General features: G+C 42.8%; 1 protein-coding gene across 5 annotated transcripts; it reads right to left on the reverse strand.

Moving 5' to 3' along the window:
- Positions 1-250: 250 nt before the first annotated feature.
- Positions 251-16,042, reverse strand: mapk6 (mitogen-activated protein kinase 6). Of its 5 annotated transcripts, none has more exons than XM_079666474.1 (8): positions 15,898-16,042; positions 9,929-10,801; positions 9,493-9,810; positions 4,005-4,149; positions 3,450-3,614; positions 3,165-3,360; positions 2,789-2,906; positions 251-2,600 (listed from the first exon to the last, which is right to left on the reverse strand). In XM_079666474.1, the coding sequence occupies exons 2-8, from the start codon at positions 10,163-10,165 to the stop codon at positions 1,506-1,508; spliced, it is 2,274 nt and encodes a 757-aa protein (XP_079522600.1). In that variant the 5' UTR covers positions 10,166-10,801; positions 15,898-16,042; the 3' UTR covers positions 251-1,505. The 5 variants fall into 5 exon arrangements, with proteins under 5 accessions (XP_079522600.1, XP_079522602.1, XP_079522601.1 ...); XM_079666476.1 differs by lacking the exon at positions 15,898-16,042 and adding an exon at positions 13,980-14,205; XM_079666475.1 differs by lacking the exon at positions 15,898-16,042 and adding an exon at positions 12,483-12,641.
- Positions 16,043-18,565: the final 2,523 nt, after the last annotated feature.

The following is an 18,565-nucleotide window of genomic DNA, read 5'->3' on the forward strand; positions in this document are numbered from 1 at the left end:
ATGTGCGTTGGTCACTGCTCTGAGATGTGGTGGTGCGAGCCAGAGCTACATTTAGCTGGTGATTCAAAGCTCGTGTCCCCGGTGGTCAGTGTAACTCAGTCTGCCTGCTTTGACATGAAAGATTACGTCTAGAGGTGGCAGCACTGCAGTCAGCACTTCGTGACTTTGTGGTCATTTCGAATTTAAGTTACAACACAACACTTAACAGAGAGTCACGTCTGACCAAAAAGAACGAGAGAGACAAGCTAAACTCGTTGCCAGTAATTTTATTTTGAGATATTTTGTAGAACAGGGGAACCAATGATTACAAAAAAAAGTCCATAAGTGTTCTACATGCTACACCTTAACCTAATTCATCATGCTTGCCTGGAAAAAGTACATAGAAATTGAACAAAAAACGTACAATTAAAATTGACGTACATTATACTCACCATTAACTTTACTTAGATGTACCTTTCTCTTGCCTCCATGCACGCATTTTTTGAACATTACATTTAGATAAAAAATTAAGACTTTTAGGCGCTTCTTTAACCATAAAGCAGTTTTTCCATTAAAGACAGAATGCACCTATAAATTAAAAAACAAAAAGAATGATATCCATCTGGACAATATTGGTGGAAAATGGAAAGCCTCGACTTCTTTTAGAACATAAACGATGAATTTGCATCCTACCATAAAACAAAAGAACACTTCCACGCCCATATAGTGCCCAAAGGAAAATGGAAGTCTGTCCAACTCCTCGATCTTCAATAATCACATTGAAATAACACATTTTGATAAAATAAATATCGCACATTTGCTAGAAATAAATAATGATTACTGTAACACCTCACTATGTTAAATGCTAAAGTGAGACAGATTTCATCTACGCGACCAGGATGGCCATGTGGGTAAAGCACTAGTGCGGCTTCGAGTGTCTCTCGCGGCTGTTACCTTGAGGTAGATAACACATTTACATCAACGCCTACGATAATGGTTTCTGCTGGCATCATGTGTCAGATTTACAGTATGTAAGGGTCATCATTAAGGAAGCTTTCTTCAGGGGAAAATGTCAAATGAAAAATAAAAAAAGGACATCCCATCCCCTTCCTTTTCGTTGTCCCAGGCAACGCTAGCGTCTATCTCCCTTCCTTATTAACCGACAAACCTCGTGTCTTTGACTCCTCCCTACCATCCGCCTTTCTTCTAGCTCCTTCTCTCCTGCTTTCCGTTCTTCTACAGTACTTAAGTGTGCGCGTGACATGCCAGTTTAGCAATGAGGGCGTAGACATAAACCCATGAAGGCCTGGTGGTCAAGGCTCAGAGCGATGACCCCAACTCTTTAAATATAACACGTCACCCCTTTCAACTCTTAAAAAAAACTAAACAAAATTAAAAGTAACCATGATAAAAAAAAAAAGTATGAAATGATTCAAGTTCAATAATATATCATATTATTAAAAAAAAGAAAAACATAAAAACAAAACTGCCTAGATTTTTCACTGTGAGGGAAGATATATATTTCTTTAATTAAGATGCTTGAAGATGCTGCTGTAGGTTTTGTGGGCGATCTGGGGGGAGCATTTCACAGCGCAGGGGGTGAGGGACGCCTGGATGGATTTCAGAGGCAAGTCATCGGGGCTGTCAAAGCCGGGCAGGGCCAGAGAGTCCAGCTGCACGTTCAGCACAATCTCCGTGTTCATGGCGAGGAAGCTCTCGTCCAGCTCTCTCCCCTCCGAGGGCTCCGTCTCAGGGACCACAGTGTCTGCGGCCCCCTCCTCCTTCCTGCTGAACAGGCGGTCCAGGTAGCTGGTGTAAGTGCTCTCCTTCTGGAGCTGGTCCTCTTTGTGTATGTCCCAGCATGCTTCGTCTATCAAACAGCCGTTCTCCCCGACTCTCTCCCCCGAGCCGAAGCTTTCCCAGGGGCAGGCGGGCCAGGGGCCGTCTCCCCCGACGACTCCCCCCAGCCCTCCTCCGCCTAACTGGGCGAGGTTAACCAGGCACTTCTCCTCCTTCTCCTGACTTATGGACTTGGACATGGAGCCTGAGCGGGCCGCCTCCAGCTGGGAGACGGAGGAGTTGAGCTCGTTCAGGAGGCCCACCTCGCTGAGCAGGGCCGCCTCCGGACAGGGCTCCGGCTGCAGGCTCAGTTTGATGGTGCTGGCGATGAAGGAGTCGAAGTCGAAGCCTTGGCTCTGCTGGCTCTGAGGCTTCTCCGTCTGGTGCTTCTCCTGCTCGCTGTCCTTCTCCACCGGGCTCTGGGTCTTCTCCGCCTCCTTCAGTGCGATCTGGGCCTTCACCAGCCCGTTCTTCTCGCACTTGCTCTTGGCCTTGCGGTCCGCCTTCTCCTTGCTCTGCTGCTCCTTCCAGTTGGAGAGGTCGATGATGAGCTTGGGTTCGTAGTAGTGGTTGACTTCACTTTCCCTCCAGATGAGGTTGTCCAGGTAGGAGGGAGACACGGCCTTGTAGTTACAGGTGTGGCTACACTGCTGGTCACAGTATTTGTTTTCGTGGTGTTCGTCCTGCCAGGATCGCTCCGGCTGGAACAGAGTGGAGTAGTCGTAGGACGGCTCATCCAGGAACTTCTCCCGGTCTCCATCAGCATATTTACGAGGATCCACCTGGAAACAGACAACAATTAGACTTTCTATCAAATGTGCTTTGGTTTGAAACGTTTTTTTATTCTTAACCTATGCATCCTCACCTTTAGGGAGCACATTATCAAACTTTATCTATAGCTTTCAAAAGTAAACCGAAGAGTTATCGTTTTAACATGTGTATGCAGATGTTTGTCACAATTCAAACACACCTGGACCTCCTCCTCGTCTGTTACATCAGAGAGAGCCCTGGGGTCGACCTGAACCTCGTCCGGGTCGTGGTTGCTGTGCAAGTGCCAGTCATTCTCTGACAGCTGGCTCTCATGATACCTGATGATAAAATGAAGGACAGAGACTTCAGTACACAACAGACACATAACATGGAGCTCCAGTACATGATCAGACTACTCAAACAAACCATTAAACTCATTCAGAATACGCGTTAGGTGACCTTTATGTTCACATTATAAAAGCTAACTATTCTTCCCTGGAACTAATATCAAAATAATGTCAGACCAGGCTAAATATATAACTTTGTATCTCCTGCCTGGTGACAGAGAGCAGGGTTTGAGAGGGGACGCATCGTACCTCTCCCAGGTGTGGCTGTGGCTCTGGTCCATGAGCAGGATATCATCGACTTCGTCCTCGATGTGGAAGGGGTGCAGAGAGACAGGCTCGTCCAGGGGGAAGGAGTAGTCGGCCATATAGGGGTGGGCCAGGGCCTCCTCCGCAGTGAGACGATCCATGGGGTTAAAGGTCAGGATCTTCTCCAGGAAATCCAGGGCTGCAGAGAGAAAGGACGTTGAGATGTAGGAAACATGTACATGTAAGAGTACTTGAGTACTTCTGAATGAAAGGGTGAGTGGTGCTCACCCTGGGGGCTGACGTCGGGCAGCAGCTTGGCCAGGGGGTTGTGAGGCTTGGACATGTCGCTGCGGATGAACACAGGGATGACGCTGTGGAGCTCCTGCCGGTCCTCCTCTCTCAGCACGGGGATGGACTCCAGGATCAGCTGCATCTGAGCCAGCTCATGGGCCCCTGAAACCCCCGGCAGACAACATTAGCATCTTTCTTTGAAGAGTTACACAACATCCAACATCTGCATGACTGGTTCAGGGGTTTGGAGAGAGGCTGAGCAGCAGATCATGAGAACAGATGTTATTTGCCTTGTGTTCAGCTCAAGGCAGTTTCAACAAATAAGAACAGTCAGTCTGGCCCACCTCCAGCTGGATTTGCAAAAGAGGAGTATAATTAAAGTAAATGCAGATTGACTCTGGTCTCTCCGAACAAAGTCGTTGACTAGCAGGATGAGCATTTGACATCCTCCGACATCAGAGTCATCCAACCTGCTCTAAAGGCTGTTTGCTCGTATGCGAGTACATGAGGTGTTACTGTGAGACAGACATAAGAACCAGAGTCAACATTTACCTGCAAAGAGGGTTTTCCCTGTGAGCATCTCAGCGAAGATGCAGCCTGCGGCCCACATGTCGATGGCTTTGGTGTAGTTGTTAGGAGAGAGCAGCAGGCGAGGAGACCGGTACCACTTGGTGACCAGACCTTCAGAGAGATGGCCCTGTGGTGGAAAAGGGACATGGCCTATTTAGTGAGACCCTTACCCAAAGAATACATAGACTAGGGATGTCATCAGAACAGATACTTTGCTACCAACGCAAAGCGAGGATCCCTGGAGTGGTATTATGTGTTCAAACTTCTTTCAGTAAAAATACGTATTAGGTGAGGGTCATGTAATGTAGGGATGGCTATCATGATGATGTCTTTCATTTTGTGTGAGAAACTTGAATAAATACAGTTGTATCAAAAAGGGATTGTGAGGCCGACAAGTGAGCGGCCCGACCAAGCAAGGAGGCAGAGGTAGAACGTCCAAAAATATAACCCGGTGTGGGCATTTATTACACTCGAGCAGAGGACACAGCCGCAATCCTGCTGCTCCCGTGAGCACAGTCACCAGCCACAAGGATCTCACACACACTACCAGCCCCAAAACAGACAGGGCAACAGAGCCTAAATACACACACTAATCAGCAATTAGACACAGGTGGGGGGGAGGAGACAACACAGGGCACACAATCAGCCGTAACAGACATGGGGGAAGGGGAACACTTTTCAGAATAAAACCAGCAAACAGAGACAGACAACAACATTATTGGAAAATAGAAAATGATGACCCATTTAAGTTCTCAACAAAAACAAATACAAAAAAGTAAGCTAATGGATTGACTTTGAGTTGTTTTACCCTGGCAGCAGATAAGGTATTGAGAATGTTTCTGACTGGTATAAGCTACATGTCTGGTATTGTGACGTCCATAGACGCAACTATCTTTTAAAAAACTACAGTAGTGCATGATCTAATATGCCCTCGTGTTTGGTTCATTCACAGTCAAAGATACCCTCAGTAATAGATACATGTGATTAGCATGACTTCATGTCCCGTGCAGCAGGGCTGCTAACAGGAATCCCAGAATGCCTGCTGCTACTTGATGGTCCTGCTCCGTGCTGGTCACATACGCAACATGGAGCAGCACGGAGACAAAGACCGCAGAGAGACAGGGGGGAGAACAGACACGTGCAGGCCCAGTCAGCAGTCTGAGAGCAGGATAATCCCCCGCTGCCACACTCTCCTCTCACCAGTGACACCAATCTGCACTCCCACACAGAGCAGGGCTGCTCACGGGAACAGCACACTGAACACAAAGGAAATGGACCTGTGTGCACACCGACTGGGGGGATGGGAGGGCGTAAAACAACACGCTCGCTGCCCTCTCTCACCCCACATGCAGTGGTAGTTTGTGGTGAGACTAAAATGGTTGGCTCCTGGTTCTGCCCAAAGTTAGCCTCCTCTACGTCACACTATGCTGGAGTGCATTAGTGCGATGAACACTCGTATTTTGATGGGCCTATAAATCCTATGTATACATGACTCCCTCCTTCAGAAGACTGGTAATCTGATTGTCTGAATTTAGCAGCAACTGTCACAATGAAACCTGTGAAAAGGGGAATTACAGAGCAGATCACACCTACCGACTGAAACTCATGGGAGTGTCCAGCTCCCATTCAGCCAGTAAACTGTCTTTTGTGAATGTGGTTACAATGGAGAAATACATGCAACCAGCTTAGCAGAGCATTGCCACAGATTTAGATTAGGTCAGCTTGAAAGAACACCGGGTCGTTGCGTAAGGACAATTCTGAGAACGATGGACCAAAAGAAGCAGATTACAGTTTGCCTACCAGCTGAAGGCATTTAAGTGCATTAGCTAAACATTGCTGCTTGCCTCTAACTTTGACTTATGTCTAAGTGGGCCACTCACCACAAAGACAGAGTCATAGGAATTAAAGCATCAGCCATCTCAATAACTGACAGCAGTTGGTGAATAACTTAAACCACCTGATCTAGATCAAACAGGGATGACATTTAGTGACTCATAAAAGGCTCCCTCAGTGAGTCTGGCTGCGTTCAATCAAAGCGACCTTTAGCAGGTCTCACCAGATCTCAGTAAAGGTGCTTGCTGAAGAGACAGTGAGGTCACCCCCAAGCTAGTCTCCATTTGCAGGAAAAGGCTGTGCTGAAGCCTAAAAGATATATTTTAGTCTTCCCTTCGCCCACCCACACACACACACCCACACACACACGTGAATCATTTCAAAACACTATTAATAGCAGGTTAAGAGGCGTTTTACTGCAGTCTCACAACACATGGAAATAAATCCATGGTTATCCATTAATAAGGTCCATATGTCTAATCAGGACTTTGGCTGGTCAGCATTAATTTTGCTAATTTAGGTTACATTATAAAACTACGATTTGTTTCAATTCTTCTCTAGAATTCATTACAGCCGGCGTCGACCCCCTGGAATTTGTCTTTGTCTAGATCCAGACAGGCCTGTTTCTAGATGAATAAGTAGGTCAAATGTGTGTCTGTTTGTGTGTGTGTTCTTGAAGTGTTGTAGTTGTGTGTGTTCCAAGGGATGCTTGTATGGAAGAAATGGACGTGTACGAGTCCTCCTATCCCCTCTTCTCCTAACTTTCCAAAAACTGACCATGTTGTTATCTCTTTACCGTCACAAATTAATAAATGTTATGCTGAACCAAAGGCATTCATACAATTCTTTATTCATAGGGAGCTTTCCAAGTTTTTAAATAATACACCTCCTGACTTATAGTCAAACACAAGTAGATAATGTACTTCATCAACGGGTTATTTGTATTTCCCCACACAGATGTGTCTTGCACTTGTAGTCTTCATTTCATACGACAAAAGCTATAGATCAAATAACTGGTTTGTTAACTTTCAAAGCTGATTTGACATTCAGATGATGCAACGAGATCATTTCCCGTCAAGAGAAAACAGAGGTGACATAAAGCCAACATTAAATGTGTTACACTATTGTGTCGTTTAAAGCCTTTGTTAGTGTTGTGTTCAAATACAAAACAGCAACCAATGCTAAAGAGTAAGTGTTGTATTATTTTGTAAAACTCTTGTTGCGGACAACAGCTAGAAATGAAATGAGCTTTATATAAGCTTCAAATGCTGCCCTGAGCAAATCTCCCACAACAAGACAAAGAGCGGGCTGGGAAAAGGAGGGGACTCGGGGTTGGAGAAGTTGGAAGAGTGCATGTGAATTCTTGCCATTCTTGATCCTCGGCCACCACGAGGGCCGGCCTTAAAGTTCACACAGGCAGAAATGGCCTGCTTTCTGAGACAAAGGAAGTATAGCCCAGGTACTCCTGGCAAGCGTGACAAGAGCTTTACTCCCAACCAACCGTCCAGGGTTATTAAAAGCCTAAATTGAATTTAAGGAATTATGTTTTGTATTGACCAAAGCAACAGAAAACAAAAGTAAAGTAGGAGGAAAAGGTGGATCAAATGACTTGCACCTATTTCACTGACACATAATTCAAGACCACATTATTGAAACTACGCCAGAAACTGATGTTCCCCGGCAAGGAGCGCTTCTTTATTTAGGCACAACGTTATTCAAATGACATGCACTCAGCCGCCCAGCTGCTCTGCCTCACCAGGCCTGCTAGAAGAACAGGGTGGTTGTGAAAGGACATCTTCCCTCAGTAATTCTGCAATAACGTCCAGACAGCACTGAAGCCAGATGTTTTCTTAACGCCGCCACATTTCACAAGGCACCAGTGTTGTGTGGGGTGATGGGTTCATATTCAAACAAGCCTCATTTGCTCCCAGACGAACACTCAATTAGATGACTAGGTGCCATGAAAAAGTGGCTGGTTGAGATATCAGTGTTCTCTCTTCCCCCACCCACACCACTATTGTTATCGGAGTAGAGACAGACACAACACAGCTACAGAGCTTTAAAAAGAGCAGGGTCAAAACCATTTAAAGTCAGTATTGCTACAGGACTACAGCGTATGTATCCTTGACATCAAATCAGCAGCAGTAGTAGAGCAGACAAAAGTCAGACACACAGGAGATGAACCCAGTCAAGTAGCTTTTCAATACCCACTTTCCTGCATATTTCCCCATCAGGAAAAAACTGCTTATATAGAGGAAAGAAGCCCCCATGGTTAAAGCTGCTGTAAGGGAGGAGTGTATACAAGTTGGGTGGGTGGATACAGTGAATGAACTGTGTGAGAAACTCTCAGTTCTTCCCACAAACTATGAGCCCTCGACTTCCTCTTCATATTGCAGAGAGCTATTGTCTCACCTAAGATATGTGAAACCAGAGCTGAAAATGGAGTTATACTACATATGCATAGTAGTGGCCGTGTGCTGGAAATGAGCAGTTTTGGTAAACAAGTATGAGTCTCAGTGATGCATGCTGTGTTAGGGATATGAATCAGGCTGGGCCCACCGGAGGAATCACATCACGTGAGCCAACTTCAGACTAATGACTAATCTGAGACACGAGTGAGCATGGGGAGAGGGAGAGTGCGGGGGAGAGAGAGAGAGAGAGAGAGAGAGAGAGAGAGAGAGAGAGAGAGAGAGAGAGAGAGAGAGACTCCCCATGCTAGACGTCCTCACATCACACCACCATATGGCCTTTGATTGGAATTTCCTCATCCCTTTAAAAAGGTGACAGAAACACAAGGGCAATACAGACCCTCCACCTGGCTACAATTAGACAGGGTGTCCCAAACTGTTCTCATGCTCCGGACAACCTACTTTATTGGGACCATTACACTGGCCCAAAAAACCAAATGCCAGGGTTATAGACAGCCTTAAAGTATGTTTACATTCAACATTTGGCGTGTTAACGTCTGGATTTGTATGCCCTGGTTCAAATAATTGCTGGCGTCTGATAAAAGACAAGGAAAAGGACACAAAGAAAACCACCTTCTCAAGGATCCACTTATTTTATTTAGTTTTGAAAATAGAATAATGACCTCGGCAAATTGAACTTGGCTGTTAATAAAAAAAATACCGTTGTTTTATCAACATCATGTCCTTTATTTATCGGCTCCGGCCTTCAGTCAAATTATCATTATATGCAGACGATGGCTAAATCTGGATCTCTGTTTTGCCCATGCCACAAATCAAATATTTGACACATCTCCCCCTGGGAGTGAACATTATCTTCCACTTTATCATCAACCCACACATTTGTATTTTTAGACATTAGAATAGAGCACATTCTCAGGGCTAGCTTTTTAAATGTTTTCCACAGCCTTGCTCTCCTGACAAGGGAAACAGAGGCGTTACCTCAAGGAACCACATCCCGTCTTGTTTACTTCCTGCTGTGAAACTGCGTCACCCAGGAGGCCTACCCATTACTTAGCAATGAAACCCCGCGTTGGAGCAGCAAAGCATTGATCTTTGGGCAAACATTGCCAAGCCGTCTCTTCTTCTTATAACTCTTGTCTATGTAACACACTGCTCATCACAACAACATGAAACACTTATATTCCCCACCAATAGAAGACTGGGCCTACCTTGTGAGAGTAGTGTGGGTCCATGATGCGGGCCAGGCCAAAGTCCCCGATCTTCAGCACCAGGTCCTCTGTGTTGACAAACAGGTTGGCAGGCTTGAGGTCGCGGTGCAGCACGTTGGCAGAGTGGATGTACTTTAGGCCCCTAAGGAGCTGGTACATAAAGAGCCTTGCATGGCCCTCAGAGAGAAGGCCCCTCTCCAGCAGCTGACACAGGTCCGTGTCCATGTATTCCTGCACGATGTAGACCGAGTTGACCTCTGTCAGAGACACCACGTCCTCCGTTAGCCTGCGTCCATTGGGGCCCAAAGTTTCAAACACCTGGAGAAGTAAGAAGAAGGATCAGTGTGGAACTCCAAAATGGATGTTTTGTTTTTCCCAGCCCCAGATGATATGATAAATAGTCTTTGTGACATCACGCAGAGCACTTGCCCCTCACCTTCACAATGTTGTCGTGATCGAGGCGCCTGATGATCTTGATTTCCCGCAGTGCATGCTTCACACTCTGGGGGTCGGTCAGGATAATTTTCTTCACGGCAACACGCTTGTCACAGTCTGTATCAACTGCTGAGAACACCAAGCCGTTCCCCCCGTAGCCCAGAGGCTTTAAGTCCATGTAGCGAGAACCCAGGTCGAAACCGTGGATGTTCATCAGGGACTCAAACTTCTCTGCCATGGCGACTGTTTTCAGGTTTACTCCAAGTTTCTGCTAACGCCGACGATTGGCTTCTGGCCTGTTTCCAAGTCCAACTTTAATACAAACGGAGGAATTGACTATTCAGATACTTCAGCGGCTGAGCTAACTGACCCCTGTATAGAAGACTACTGAGTCCCCCGTCTAGCTGTCACTGGCAGATTCTGGGGTATTAACATGTGCTCAAAGTTTTGATCCATCTTGGATAAGGAGAGTAAATATAAAAGTTCAAATGTTCCTCTAGTTCCGGGTGTGTGGATATATTTAGGGGAACGTTTTTTAGTAAACTTGGGTTTATAGTATGCAATGGAATGGACTGTGAGGCCAATTAAAAAACACTGAGACTATATTAAATTATAAAAAACATGTAGTTGCATCCTTACAGTGCAGATACATTCAGTGTATGACTGGTCCTGAGCAGCTTCATAAGATTTTTTTTCTTTCTACTTTCTTGTTTGTTTTTTTAACTGTACATTTCCTGTCAAGTCATCTGATCTATAAAACTGAAATTAGTCTGGCCAATAAGTCTTCAAAGTAAATGTTCACCCTCAATGATCAGGTGGCTCAAGCTCGCCACAGTCGCAATCAAAACTGTCCTCCATTTTACTTGGGTATAAACTGAAAAACAAGAGAAAAACAGAAGAAGAAAAAATGTAAGAAAAAGAATCGAGAAGTTTTAAGTGTAGGATTTAACAATATCATTTCCCCACAGAATAACCTACCATTGCCCAAAATCATTGATACACATATAGGGTTTTAACCAAAATACTGAAACACTTGAAATTATGTTTTTGTGATACTGGATTGATTATTTATGAATAGTTCATATTAAAACATTGCTGGCACTGTTCAGTTGGTTTTGCAATGTTATGTTACATAGACTCAGACTGTGATAACTGCAAATGCAACTGTTATATTTACATATAGAAATGCTCAGATTATATCCATATGATGGTGTATTCTTTATACTTAATCAGAACTCCTAAATTATCTACTATCTACACAGTATTTTGACTGATACCACCAATATTATGACACAGCATTTCAACATTTCACAAAATCATAAATCCCCAAAAGACCCCAGCATTGCGTTAAAATACAGCCAAACCTTACCCTTACTACATTTGTTAGGGTGTTCCCAATACAATAGAGCTTTATTTGTAAAGCACTTTAAAACATCCAGACCAACTGTGCTGTACACAGAAAGAAATAAAATACAAAAATCACACGCACCATAACGTAAGTAAACATACAAAACTAAAATAAACAAGAACAAAATAACAACAGCCATAAAGTTAAATAGATACACCATTTAAAAGAAATAAAAGTAACAATTGTAACAAGTGTCAAACATATACAAACCAAACCGTCTCATTCAACTGCTTTAGCTTTAACCATATACTCTATGTAACGTGGTGTCATTAATGACCAATTTACTGAGATTATATCCATATGGTGGTCTGTTGTTTATACTTTACCAGAACCCCAAATTGTTTTTTAAAAGTCACAATATATCGCCTTGGATACAGTATGGCAGTACTTTGAATGATGGCAATAACACAGACTTCTACATTTCACAAAACTATATTTAGACAAACAAAGAACACAGCGTTGCGTGAAAATACAGTCAAAACGTACACTTACTAGATGTGTTAAAGTTTTCACAAAAGCATTGGACAAGCCAAGCAGTGGGATTCACCTGCTTTAGTTTTAGCCACAGACTGTAGGTAACGTGGTGTCATTAATGGAAACTATCCCTCCCTCCCTCCCTGCACCGCCAGACGCTCGCTAGTCCGGTTTCAGGGTATCGATAAACCTGTGAGAGACCCACAGAGGCTCAACTTAGATTAACCCCTTAGGGGAGCTTACATAGCACACATTGAAAACAAAAAACACAGCGTTCGAGCCTATCTTTACACCGACTATGTGCTGTCTTCACCCGGTCTGTGACTGGCGGAAAAAGCCAAGCATAACGGCGAGCTGACAGACCCCGGTCTACTTGGTTTTATATATCACATAGCACATCCTGTTGGTAACACACACGTGAACCATATTACAAGGAAAACACAGATATAAACACACTGCCTGTTTCATAAATAAAACAGATAACGTTAAAGAGAGAGCCACGGATAGCGAACAAAGGAGCCGCTGTTGGCGGAGGATCCTGACTACGTGGAAACAGCTTAGCAGCACAAAGCAGGGTTAAACCGCTAAAAAAAAAAACATACACACATCTACAGTGAAACGAGAGTCAATGTGAGGAACAGAGACAACAGCCAACGTATAATATATTACTCACAGTCCGTATTCGTCGCATTAGTTTGTGTTTAATGAAACCCTGGCGAGGGTAGACTGGGCTCTCGAGCTCTACAGATCTGTTGCAATCGCCATTGAGGCTGAGCACAGCTATGAAAGGCAGCCTGACGTCACGGGGCTGCCTTCATGGACCCTAGGAAATATTCCAATTACGATCAGCCTGGCTGTGGACCAATACCACCGTTTGGCCTTCAAGGCTTCATATAATTGAGCAACTAATAAGTTTTTATTCAATTATGGTAATTATTGTTTTATTACACAATTCTCAGTTAAAAATAAGTAATATCCTGAAACCACTTTTAGGTTATTTGGTTCATTAACGAAAACGTAGAGGCAGTAGACTAACACAAATGTTGTTATTTACATCCTTATAACAGAGATCATTTGAGGCATTTATTACAAGTATTTGAAATCACTTTAAAGGCTACATTAAACATATTTTTAAAGATCCCTTAAACATATCACTGTTTTATCTTCTAAATAATGTAATCACATTTTAGTAGAGATACACAAACGTTTTTTTGGTCTGAAAGTGATGTTTTCCCTGAAATAAATAAGTAAAACAGAAGCCAAAGTAGCAGATACGTTTAGCAGTAGCCTATGGGTGCATTGAGTCTTACATACAGTAGCCTAATACAGGTTTATACGATGTTGTAGTCTTTATTAAAAACATAGCACTGCAGAGTTGGTCGTTTCATCATTACAACTTGGAGCCAAGAGCAGTATTTGAAAGCATCAGGAGTCATTAAATATGTCTTAAAAGTTACAAATCACGTGACACAGGTGGATTAATATTCCAACTCAATATTAAATCACGGTTTATGGATTCAATGATAACGTTAATAATCCTTGAGGTAAACAAGAATGCCATAATCAAAGCAAAGTTCAAACGCTCTGGAAAAATAGTTATCATAGCCAGCTAGACACATTAGCAAAAGGCATAATCCCTGAAACAAATGACTATGTGAAGAAAGACAAAATGATGATTATTTTATCAGTTAAAATATGAAATGAATAATCCATGATAAACGGTAGGGATAAACATAAATCATCTGTTTCCCATAGACTATAGTATATCCAAGGAGAGATGTTGAAAAAACAATCCCAGGTGATACACTTGCACGAAAATACTGCAGACCAGAAACTTAGTTGCGTATTTTGCATCTATCAGTGATCTCAGTAGGCCTATGTTTGTTATTATTATGTTGTATTCTCTTAAATTTAAATAAACGCGAAATGCCTGACCTGCCTGCAATTATCTAGATAGAAAAGCAGTCTTTCCAGGCTTTAGTCCGGTCCATTTAATCCATGTGTTTTTTACATAAATTGTTGTTTGTTTATTCTTTGCGTATATAGGCTCTTGTTTCCGGATTGATCCACGATTTGTTTTTTTCCCTTTGGTTGGTATTAAGGTTATTTTCCGATTATGGCAGGCTCTTTGATTAATCTTGTCAGCTAGAAAATGGACATTTCCACTCACTGCAGTTTGCGGATTTAGAAAGTCCATCTGGCACAGAGCTTCGCAGGGTGTTTCTGTTTCATCGGTCCGCCCTCACATCCGATCTCCACGAGGCTTACGCATCCCGAGCAAAACAAAGTCAAGAGCTCAATGAAGGTATTAATTCATGTTCAGGCCCCCCATTGAGACTGCGGTGGGTCCTCTCTCGTTGTGAATGCTGTGAATGGATGATGGTGTGGGAGTGCTGGCATGCAGGCAGCAGCATCACAGCCGCAGCATCAGCATCCGCAAGCAGACCATGTGGGGACCCATGTGCCCGAGAATGCAGATTCCTCTCTCAGGCCGGGATGGGCTCTGCGATGGAGGACAGGAGCTTCATGCGGACCGAGCAGGATGCGATAGACTCAGAGAGCGATTATTGCCCCAGCCCGGTATTAATGGTTAAAAAGAGAGAGAATGCAGAGAAAACACACAATATGCCTTTCATGCTTGATTTGGCTATGTGAGGTCGTAGTTCATGACAATGTTGTAGTCATCAATCTCAAATATATAAAGTTATGTAATAATAATTGAGAGACCTTTAGGATACCAGAAATATAATCCCTTGGTCATATTTTAATCATTCCTAATTGGGTTATTAGGTGTAATACAGATACCTAATAGGTTACTTATACATTGAATGGATTTGATTTTTATAATCTGTTAGAAAAAAGGTTGAAATAATGTGCTGTTTCTTTTTGGTATTGGAGAAATAAAACCTAGGAATAACTGAGTAAAATAAAAGCCACAGATGAGCTCCAATTACCTGCAGTCATTAATGTAATAATAGGCTTTAGTATTTTAACATCTGATATCATTAACTTTAAAGAGAGTGGAGAAATGAGAGGCATAATGATTGCCATTACATTCATTTTTCTATCAGTCTAAAGCTAAGGGAAGGAAAACGTGACCGAAACTGCTTTAAGAAAAGTTTATATTTTCCTTTATTCATTTTAGATTAACACTGTATCATGCTAAAATTATACTATTAATCAAAGTGTTGACTCCCCGCCCATACTGGAAGGTCACAGGTCAAGTTACTTCAGGTTTCTTATTGCTCTAAGGCTCTTTCACAGATGGAGCCAAGACACTTTCGTCCTCCACAAGTCAGAAAACAGAGAGAGGCAGTGTAAAATGTCATGTCATCATATCAATTATATTTCTTGATTAGGTATTTTTACGTGGCTGCTCATTTGTGAAATCCATTGTCTGCGGTAGTTGAAAGAATGGAGGTCAGGAAAGGTTAAGATGCACCTCTCTGGTTTACAACGTAAATCCCTCAAATGTTGTTTGTTTTGGAGAAGAAAGAATAATACATTATTTGTTTTGTGTATTTACAATTACTAACAGCGTGAATCCACCAGGGTCAGAGTCTGCTGCAAGCCACCCCTTGTACACCATGAGACAAATTATTGACATCAAGTCATTGACTTTGAGTATTAGTAGCATCAATGAAAGCCACCCACAGTCACTGTTAATGTCTTATTGCTGTTATACTCTTGTCCATAAAACTTTGAAATACATCACATTTATTTAGCAGTTGCTTTTATTTAACGCATGGTACAAGAAGTGCATTTCAACCATCGAGATACAACCGAAAAAAATGCAAGAATAATGACAGAAACAAAACAGACGCTCTGCTTTTCCAATCCAGGCGTCTTGTTTGTTAAGTATAGTTTGACGGAAGTAGCTGTTATCCATGTTCCTCTGCTGATGGTATTACTATGTGACACACACTTCCAAACTGTCCCATTCCTGTATTACTTTCCTCTATTTCACTACTAAAACAGAACTCATCAACTGTTCTCCCATCCACACAAAACAAACATCTGATCCCAGAAAGTCATCACATTCATGTCATCTTGTTCCTTTGCCAAAATCAATCTTTCCTGCCACTTACCAAGGCTGACATTCTCCTGGGACGACGGGAGCATCATGGTAAAGAAGTTAAAAGTCCATCCAGGAGAGTTTTACCGTATAGCCAACACTGGTGAAGAGTGCAGTCCAGTATCTCCCTATGTTTTGGCAACGTGTTATCCTACTCCATGTGCCTCTGGTTGTGAGCTGGAGCTCCATGGAGAGTTAATATAGGCCAGGCCGGAGAGGGGAGGAGACTGCTCTGTTTATGGTCTGGCCTGTCAGCGTGTCACCATTAGGGCCCAGTGCCACCTTTCTCTTTCACTGCTACTTTTCTTCTACTTCCTTTTTTGTTACTTTCCAAACTGCTAAATTTCTCCTAAGCTGTTGGTCCAGTCCTAACGGAAAAAGAGCTCCTATCCTTGCCTGCTCTGAAACATCCCTGTTTCTGTCTGAAAGCTTAGCAGATCCAGTTTTTGCAATTCATGATTCTTTATCTGTCAGCTCCAATCAAAAGATTACCCATTTGTGATGTGCAGTGAGTTTTCCACTTCCAAAACACATTTCAATGAAATGAAAAAAACACACTCTTGATTTCTGTAAGCACACGCACACAGTTTGTCAAAAAATATTCTTGACAGGCGTGCTGTTTTCCCTCTGAAGGGGAGTGTTAATGTTTTATTGCTTGCTGTAATAGTAAGAATCAGTGGGGGGGATATTAAATTGTGAATCATGAAATGCCTGTTTTCCTCCTGCCTCTCAAATCAGAAATGTTATTCTCACAACATCACATGGTGTCTGCCACTCGCTGCCTGCAAGACTGTCCTGCTGGCTAGACTCCCTACTACCATCTTGTTCTCCTCGTCATATGGCAGGTTGTGCATATTGTGACAGACTGGTGTGTTTGGACTGTAGGAGGAAATGTGCGTGTGTACTTGTTTCATATTCAAACCAGACTGCTGCAGGGTCTGGACCATCTGTGTGTTATCAAAATATCTAAATGGTGGTACATGTATGAGGAAATTAGGGCAAAGCTGTGGGTTATATTCTTCCTTTGACAATGCCATTATTTATTTTACACAAGAGACTTTTTCATGTCTTTTATAGATAAACATGTGTCCCCTCTGTGTTGAGAGAATCTGAAAGTTTCAGGAAAAAAGATTTGCTCTCTTTGTGTCCTAATCCATTTATATAAAAACCTGTCTGAAAATGAGCTGATCAGATTTTGTAGCCACTTTATGATGTCATAAAGATTTCTTTGCTTGTGTAACCATTAGCCAATCACCAACCAAGGTAACCCCCCCCCCCCCCCCCCTATCACCTTAATCTCCTCCTTGAGCCCCATTGGGTTCTTTTTAACCAAATATCTCGCAGAGGGGCGTGGGGAGTGGCTCCTTCTTTTCATCTAAAGTAAAAGACAGAGAATCAGGGCTGAAACAGAGGGGATTATGGGATGCTACAATGCATGATCTGTTTGGTATTTCGAGGCAAACACTTCAGAGACATGTTTGGTATATATCAGAGACCTATAATATATTGAGGAAATAGAGTATAATAGGAGACCTTTAAGTAATGACCTGGGATGCATGCAGTGTTAACCTTTGTGTATGTGTGTGTAGGCTTGGTGCCACGTGACTCTACTATAACCAAGCATGTCAGGGCAATGCTGTACTCAGTTGATGAACACCATTCATTAATGACTCACTGATTACCCTAAATGAGAACAGTCATTACACAACACAACTCACCGAAGCAGTATAGTGGCTCTCTCTAACACTAGCAGTCAGAGGGATTAACTCTGTTCTCTGTTGCTTCTGCTGTTTTCTCTTCTGTTGAACAGAAGTGTGTCTCACTGGACCTGAAGTCAAGGTGCAGAACATATCGAGTGGCCATTTGACCCTCACAGGAGCTGTGTAATTATCACACACCCTGTTCTTGTGAGATACCACGCAACTCAGGTATTTCACAGCGTTGTGAAAGAGGCCTACTCAGAGAAAGTGTTGGTGTGATTTTGCTACAGTGCAGGGACCAATGTTTACAGACATCCTTTTGTGGCGTGGTGCACAGTGTAGATCAGTTTTTTCAAACATTTTGAAATATTGCATCCCCTTTGCAATATTTTGTTTTGCATCCATAACTTAATACACCAAACCAATTTTTTGTCATCATGCATTTACACTAAGACATCGCTGTAGTTACAATGGACTGCGTCTTCTTGTCAAGCTACACTGAAAGTTTATTGGGAAACAGGGATATCTTTTCAGTTTTTGGTTGTATTAATGTTATACTAATATTATCATGAAAGGTTTCCTCTTTACAGTCTCTTATGTTTTTGAATCTCGCATTACTGAATTTGTTTTATTAACTTTTGTGGAGCCTTACAGTACTCCATATTACCCCTAGGAGCGCACTTACTCCCATCTGAGGAACTCTATTAGGTGAAAAGTAAAGATGAAAATACTCAGATAGTGGCCCTGCTCTTTCATCTATGGTTGCTTCAGTTCAACACCTCCCTGTACCCATTAACCAGGAGTGAAGTGGCTGTCCCATCAAACCGTCAGTCAGCACTGAGGGTGTGCAAGTCAATGCTGTAAAAGATTATGCAAGTTTAGCCTTTTAAAAAAATGACAATTACGTCCTGTGTGCAGAGCAGATGGGATGTCTTTCTGCAGACTTACTCTACACGTTTATGTTTGAGTGGAACATGACAG

Source organism: Notothenia rossii (assembly GCF_949606895.1).
Source record: "Notothenia rossii genome assembly, chromosome: 2".
In the NCBI taxonomy this organism is placed as follows: domain Eukaryota; kingdom Metazoa; phylum Chordata; class Actinopteri; order Perciformes; family Nototheniidae; genus Notothenia; species Notothenia rossii.